Source organism: Bombina bombina, chromosome 10, assembly GCF_027579735.1.
Source record: "Bombina bombina isolate aBomBom1 chromosome 10, aBomBom1.pri, whole genome shotgun sequence".
Lineage (NCBI taxonomy): Eukaryota > Metazoa > Chordata > Amphibia > Anura > Bombinatoridae > Bombina > Bombina bombina.
This window is the reverse complement of record NC_069508.1, coordinates 27745531-27753561: the sequence shown is the minus strand read 5'-3', so window position 1 is coordinate 27753561 and position 8031 is coordinate 27745531. Positions and strand designations below refer to the sequence as shown.

Below are 8031 nucleotides of genomic sequence, written 5' to 3'. Positions count from 1 at the left end.
GTGTTGCAATGTAACTATCGCTAATTTTGGAAAAAAAATGGTTTGGAAATAACAAAGTGCTACTTGTATTTATGGCCCTATAACTTGCAGAAAAAAGCAAAGATCATGTAAGCATTGGGTATTTCTAAACTCAGGACAAAATGTAGAAACTATTTAGCATGGGTGTTTTTTGGTGGTTGTAGATGTGTAACAGATTTTGGGGGTCAAACTTAGAAAAAGTGTGTTTTTTTCATTTTTTTCATCATATTTTATAAAAAATGTTATACTAAATTATAAGATATGATGAAAATAATGGTATGTTTAGAAAGTCCATTTACTTGCGAGAAAAACGGTATATAATATGTGTGGGTACAGTAAATGAGTAAGAGGAAACTTACAGCTAAACACAAACACTGCAGAAATGTAAAAATAGCCCTGGTCCTTAAGGGATGGAAATTGAAAAATGGTCTGGTCCTGAGGGGTTAAATCCCTTTAGACATTTTTACAAAAGCCCAAAAAGAAAACAACAGACAATTTTTTTAGTATTTATTATTTTTATCTTTATCAAACTTTAGGTCATAATTGTTTAAAAATAATTTTAGCTCTAGTTACATTGCAGTAACAATAATAAAAAAATGTTTATGAATTAGTGTAAAGTTTAAAAAAAAAAGTCTGTAAATATCTACAGGTTTATTTTGTTGCATATAAAGGCTTTCTTGTGATGCACACAGAAATGGCACCATATGCACTACTTTTTTTAGATGAAATACAACAAAAAACAAAAAGTACAAACTGAAATCTATATTTAAGCATATTTAGATCCAAATATAAAAGATTGGGGGTAATTTGTTTAAAATAAGTTTTAACACTTTATACAGACAAGTAATAATATATCAGCTCAGCTTTTCTAAAAGCGCATTTGTGGAATTTTCTTTTTGTTTTTGCTACTCACAATACAAACAGTGATGCTTATGATTATAGAAATGATAATAATTGCTGCACATACAATCAGTGCCAGATGTGTTATGTTAATTTTATTAGAATTATCAATTGGTTTATTGGTGTTGGAAAATTGTGTAGTAGGTGATTCAGTTGTGGTTTCTAAAGCTGCAGGGATAAGAAGAGCCGCCTGTGCTATATTAGATAGATCTGATTTCTGTGGCACTTCATCAAACGCAATCAGAGCAAAATACAGGATGGTGCCATTTTCTATAACAATATCCTCAGGAACAAATGTAAATGTTTCGCTGGATCCGGCTGGCTGTGGGGTTAGACTGGAGATATTCACTGAAGTAGAATTTTCAAAGTTATCTCTGAGGTCTTTAGGACTGGTGCTCATCCTAAGGTTGTATCCTGATGCTGAAATGAAAACGTAGCGCACATTACAAATTATTTACTATAAGCTTAAAATTTGGTGACACAAAGTCTGTAAATAATAGTACAGTACATCTAATGTATGATATTGTTTCATTTATTTGAAACAATTGCAAATTACATATAATCGGTTAATCTAATTTTTTGTAGCAAATGTTAATACATTAAAAATGAGTATTGTGGCTTTGTATAACATTTTACATACTGACGTTTGATATAAGTAATCAGGGTAAGGTTACTAAATAATTGTTTGTGTTGATTTCCAAAGATAAGGCTAATAACGATAAATCCTTTGCAGTTTTTGTTTTTTTTGCGATTCCAAATATGAAATTGAATATAGTGACAGACTAATGGTTACTGATTAGGATTGGATCAATTAAAACCCTGCTAATATTCCAAATGTTATTAAACTGATTGCAGCAATGTATGAATGGAAGATAATTTTACTGGGAGCACAGCCTATTATTAACGATAAGCTAGTGTGTCCGAGCTATATTTTATTAACATGAATTTACAATTTAGCTTTCATCCTGATAAAAAAGAATAAACTCCAGGCAGCATCAACCAACGTCATTTATGTTGCACGTACTAAAAGTATGTTAGATGGATGTATTTAATTATATAAGGACACATGACATAGCTGTACCATTTCAACCTTAGGAGACCAGGATATCTGATGTACATCTCATGTATAAGGAGAGGATTTGTACAAACTGTATTTCTTGTATGGTCACTTTTGTAAAGATAAAACAATCCTGAAAATATCTTGAAATACAATGATCTGTGTTACAGGATGAAGTCCTAAATGGGTAATATAATTGGAGGGGACTTATAAAAAATGAGTGATGGCTTGTAGGGTATTGACAATGCATTAAAATAGCAAAATCACCAATGCTTCAAGCGTTCAGAATTATTATACCCAGATCAAGATTCTAACTTGACCATTCTTTTACTTTTTCCTACAACATTTCCTTGCCCTCAATGTTAAAGGGACACTAAACATTTGTTATTTTTAATATCATTTATTTACTTAAAGGGACACTGAACCCAAATGTTTTATTTTGTGATTCAGATAGAGCATGAAATTTTAAGCAACTTTCTAATTTACTCCTATTATCAAATATTATTCATTCTCTTGGTATCTTTATTTGAAATGCAAGAATGTAAGTTTAGATGCCGGCCCATTTTTGGTGAACAACCTCGGTTGTCCTTGCTGATTGGTGGATACATTCATCCACCAATAAAAAAGTGCTGTCCAGAGTCCTGAATAAAAAAAAAGCTTAGATGCCTTCTTTTTCAAACAAAGATAGCAAAAGAACGAAGAAAAATTGATAATAGGAGTAAATTAGAAAGTTGCTTAAAATTGCATGCTCTATCTGAATCACGAAAGAAAAAAATTGGGTTCAGTGTACCTTTAAGTTTCTAATAGTTCCTGAACTTAAATCTTTCTTATTTATTTATATCCAGGCTGTAAGTGCATATTTAAAGCTTCCCTGGCTGCCCATCTTGCTAATGCTTTTATTATTTTTATGTCACAGGTAGTACAGTAAGTCAGCAACTGTACCACCCTGTCCTCAGATAATGGGCCGATTTATCATGTGTCGGGTGGACATGATCCACTGTTGCGGATCATGTCCACCCAACATAGATAAATGCCGACAGTATAAGCTGTTGGCATTTATCATTGCACAAGCATTTTGTGTGAAATGCTTGTGCAAAACTGCCCCTGCACATTAGTGGCCAATCAACGCTAGCGGGGGTGAAAATCATCCCGATCATATCCGATTGGGTTGATTGCTGTCCGCTGCCTCAGAGGTGGCAGACCAGTTAAGGAGCAGTGGTCTTAAGACTGATGCTTCTTAAAGGGCCATGATACCCAAATGTTGAAACACTTGAAAGTGATGCAGCATAGCTGTAAAAAGCTGACTAGAAAATATCACCTAAACATATGTAAAAAAGAAAGATATTTTACCTCAAACATTTCTCAGTAGCCACATCCCATTGTAAAGGACTTCTAAGCAACAAATCAGTATGTCTGTCCCGGGACAGCTAAGCAGTGAGCTTACGTGCACACTCTTCTTATTTCCTTATTCAGTGTAAACAAGTTTACTATGAAATCTCATGAGAGTTAAGTGAAATCTCATGAGATCACAGTAAAATAGTTCATGACCTCAGCACTGCTGATGTTGATTGGCTGCTGTTCATTTCTTCATTTTTTTTATTTTTTTTTACCTGCAGCTGAGCAGCAGCTGAATATAACTTTTTACACAGAACTTACTCTGCTGAGCTGAGGAGATTGTGATGTAAAATATCTTCCTTTTTTACATAGAGATGCTCAGGTGATATTTTCCTGTCAGCTTTTTACAGTTATACTGCATCAGTTTCAAGTGATTTAGCATATGAGTATTATGTCCCTTTAACTTATGTTTCAGGGGAACTTGAAACTATCTGGGTAGATTGCAGCATCCACTGCTTGATAAATCTACCCCAGAAAGTCAATTGGCGGCCAGTGAACAGGGGGCATAATTGCACAAGCATTTCTGGTGAAATGCTTGGGCAATGATAAATGTGGACAGCATATGCTCTCCGCATTTATTGACATCCAGCTCTCGACAATTGATAAATCGAGCCCATAATGTCCATTCAAACAAAAATCCATTAACCGTATAAAATACTTAAAAAAGCTTCAGTCATGTTAAGATGCTTTGGTTAAAATATTTAAAGGGACAGTCAACTTGAAATATATTGTTTAAAAAGATAGATTATTCCCTTTATTACCCATTCCCCAGTTTTGCATAATCAGCACAGTTATATTAATATAATTGTTACCTCTGTGATTACCTTGTATGTAAGCTTCTGCAAACGTTCCCCTTATTTCAGTTTTTTTTTACAAACTTGCATTTCAGCCAATCATTGCTGACTCAATAATTCCACGGGAGTGAGCACAATGTTATCTATAAGGCCCACATGAACGAGCACTGTCTAGCTAATAAAATGCATTTATATAAGAGATGGCCTTCAAGGGCTTAGAAAATTAGCATATGAGCCTACCTAGGTTTAGCTTTTAACAAAGAATACATATGTATGCACTTATTTCTGCAGATCAGTATTAATACTAAAGTCCTGACAAAAATATAGGTAGAAATCGGAATTATATAGAAAAAGGTAAAATGAGACATTAGTTTGTGAATAAGTTGATAAAGGGGAGTAAAGAAAACACTAGTTATATCAAATGGCATCACAATCTTCAATTACTCATACTCAATTTATATTATTACTACTAGTATCAATACTACTACTAATAATAAAAAATATTTGTTCTAAGAATACTATTGGATTTACGAATATAATACCATTTCCTTGGTCCAGGTCATCCCCAGTTGCTGTCCAGGATAACACAATTGTGGATTCTTCAATTTTTGCCTTTAAGTCAGTAATTTTCTCTGGCTTGTAGAGGTCAGGCTGTGGACCAGAAGGTACAGCAGAGACCACAAAAGAACCACCCGATGCTGTTCTGCTGAAAGCTCCCAAGTCAAGGATAATGTCATCGTCACTGATTACAGGTTTTGGTGGGTTCATGTCCACCACACCTTAAACACAAAAAATAGTATTTTATAAATTTGTTTTATATTAAACACATCTACAAGTGAAGTAATATTTTTATGGATTAATGGAGATAAAGCATAAAATAGTTCTACCACATATTATCCTATATAAAATTTCATAAACTATCATCTATTTTTACATTCACCCAGTTTTCCCATTTATTTTTATCCATATGTTTTTTTATTAGTTCTGAGATACATAGATCTATGAGATGTGACATCAACAATGCCACAAGGTCATGGCCAGGTTATCCTTATTACTATGATGATCACTTGATAGCTTAGGACATGAAATCTCTTATTTGGATCGTGGGACTTCACTCTTTCAAATATTGGATGATATGATATAGCATTTTGTTATTATGGTGATTGGGGTTATAAAGGTCTCTTAAAAAGTGTCTGAACCCACAAAATATAACCAATTGTTATAGACATTAGCTATCAGCTGAATAAACACATGATCATTTACCTACTAAGACCCCCACATTGAACTGTATTTTATGGTGAAATGAGAGCTCAAAGGGACCCTCCCCCAAACATTGAACAGCTGTATACACTGTCAGAATAAAGGGTATGGGTGGGGTACGTTTGTGAACACTTTGGGTACAACTGCTGAGGTTGTAGCCTCAATGGATCATAATTACAACTTAAGGAACTAATATGTACCATTTAGAGGTAAATAAGGTACAAATATGTTTCCAACTGTCAAAGGATCCATGTCTGTACCATTTAATTCCCCCAAAAAGGTACAATCACTTGTGTGACTAAAAGGTTGAGGGGGGTGGGTCAAGGCTGCCAAACCCTGCAAGTCCATATCATTTGTACACCTCAATTATTAATTGGACACATAACTGTCAGTCACCAAAAATGAATTCAACATACATGTTGTACAGCAAAATAATTAATGTTCAATGGTTGTTGGTAATATGCAAGAGGTGGGCAAAGCAACAAAAAATACTTAATAACCCATATCTTCAATGATACTGTGCTGCTTGTAATGTTTATATTTAGAGCATCAAGATGATAACTCTTAAAGATAAATTGAATGTATTAACTAAAATTACAGAGACATTTTTTTGTTTTAAACTCTATAAAATAAACAACTGTTTAAGAACCTGTTTTTTTAGCGCCATCTATTGGTTGAAAGTTCCTTGACATATGTAACACAGCTTTATCAATTGGTAGAAGGTTCATCATCAAAATGTGTACTGGGGAAATAGACTAATTTGCATATCTTTTGCATAGAGTGACAATTCAATGTATGTTACATTTTTATTATTATGTTGTTTTCTATATGATTTCTACAAATTTATGTTTTATGTGGCATGTCACCCTAATTTAAATGGGGTGTTATTAGAGTCTAGTACAGAGTGAAATAATACATGTTGAGTAGCTCCTTTTGGAGTTGTTTATCCTGGTTCTTTCAGGAATTCATGTAGCAGTCTTAGGACCTGCTGTTTGGTTCCACTAGCCAAACTTATCAAACTGCAGTGTGGCTATTGTAATACTGTCTGAAAAAATTTGATGGAGCAGAATTTTAATATACTATGTTGAGTACAAATTTGCCATCATGAGGTACAAAGGGATTGTCACTGGGGCAGTACCCTTAAAAGACCAAATTTGCACCAATTTTTAAGTGTACATTATGGTACCATAGCATTGAGGTCCAATCTAGTCACCAAAGGTACATATTTGCCTTTGAAAGGTACAATCTGCAAGGGGAACCACTTTGTACCCATGTTAAAGGATACAGCAGTGTACGTTTGAGGGTACTGCCGCAGTGACAAGCTGTTGTACGCCTGAAGGTACCATTTTTGCACATTTTTTCTGACAGTGTACTTTGGGCAAAGGGATTACCATTACCACATTGATCACCTGAAAATTAAAGGGGTGGTGGGACCTTATTTTAAAGAGGGGGATTCTCTATTTAACATGAGAGGTCTCACTTAAAGGGACATGAAACCAAAAAATTTTCTTTCATGATTCAGATAGAGAATACAATTTTAAACAACTTTCTAATTTACTTTTATTATCTAATTTGTTTCATTCTCTTGGTATCATTTGTTGAAGGAGCAGCAACGCAGTAATGGTTTGTAACTAAACTCATGGGTGAGCCAATCACAATCAATATATATATATATATGCAGCCACCAATCAACAGCTAGAACCTAGGTTCTCTGCTGCTCTGGAACTTGCCTAGATACACCTTTCAGCAAAGGATAATAAGAGAAGGAAGAAAATTACGGCAAGATTACAAGTTTTACGTTAAGAGCTATGCTGTGCTAACAAGCAGTTTTTCTCACTGCTCACTTACCTGCAGCGCTGGTATTACGGGTTTTCAGAAACCCGGCGTTAAAAGGCAAGAAGTGAGCGTAGAGCAAAATTTAGCTCCATATCTCACTTCAATACCAGCGCTGCTTAAGTCAGCGGTGAGCTGGTCGTACGTGCTCGTGCACGATTTCCACATATATTTGAAGTTCAAACCTATTGGCTGATCCAATCAGCCAATAGGGTTGCGCTTGCATTCTATTGGCTGTTCCAATCAGCCAATAGAATGCAAGCTCAATCCTATTGGCTGATTGGATCAGCCAATAGGATTGAACTTCAATCCTATTGGCTGATTGCATCAGCCAATAGGATTTTTTCTACCTTAATTCTGATTGGCTGATAGAATTCTATCAGCCAATCGCAATCTAAGGGACGCCATCTTGGATGACGTCATTTAAAGGAACCGTCATTCAGTAAGTGTCAGGATAATGTTATACTTATTATCTGTACTGTCCCTTTAAAGCATCCTGTTCCCATTAACATCAGCCTATTTAAGGCCCCTCCCAGCATTTTCACATTGCTTAGTATTGAAGTTTGACTTAAACCTTATCCTGAGCCTGCTCACCTGACTCTGCTACTTTGAAACCTTCACTCCTTCCTCTACAACTAAGCCGGATTCCCCTGCTGCCCACACCGCTCTCCGGATTCACCCTACACGGAGCTCCGGTTCCTCATGCTGTGACGTCATCAGCCAGCTGCTACTGAGCTTCCTTTCTCCCTCTGGCAAGTCGCCATTACAACCCGG

General features: G+C 35.3%; 1 protein-coding gene across 1 annotated transcript in view; it reads right to left on the bottom strand.

Moving 5' to 3' along the window:
- Window positions 1-886: 886 nt before the first annotated feature.
- LOC128640673 (calcium-activated chloride channel regulator 1-like) overlaps window positions 887-8031 on the bottom strand; it is a 62095-nt gene continuing 54950 nt past the window's right edge. Inside the window, exons 13-14 of the mRNA XM_053693105.1 lie at window positions 4707-4943; window positions 887-1338 (exon numbers count right to left, since the gene is read on the bottom strand). Coding sequence (XP_053549080.1) covers window positions 887-1338; window positions 4707-4943 — 689 coding nt within the window. The remainder of the gene's footprint in view (window positions 1339-4706; window positions 4944-8031) is intronic.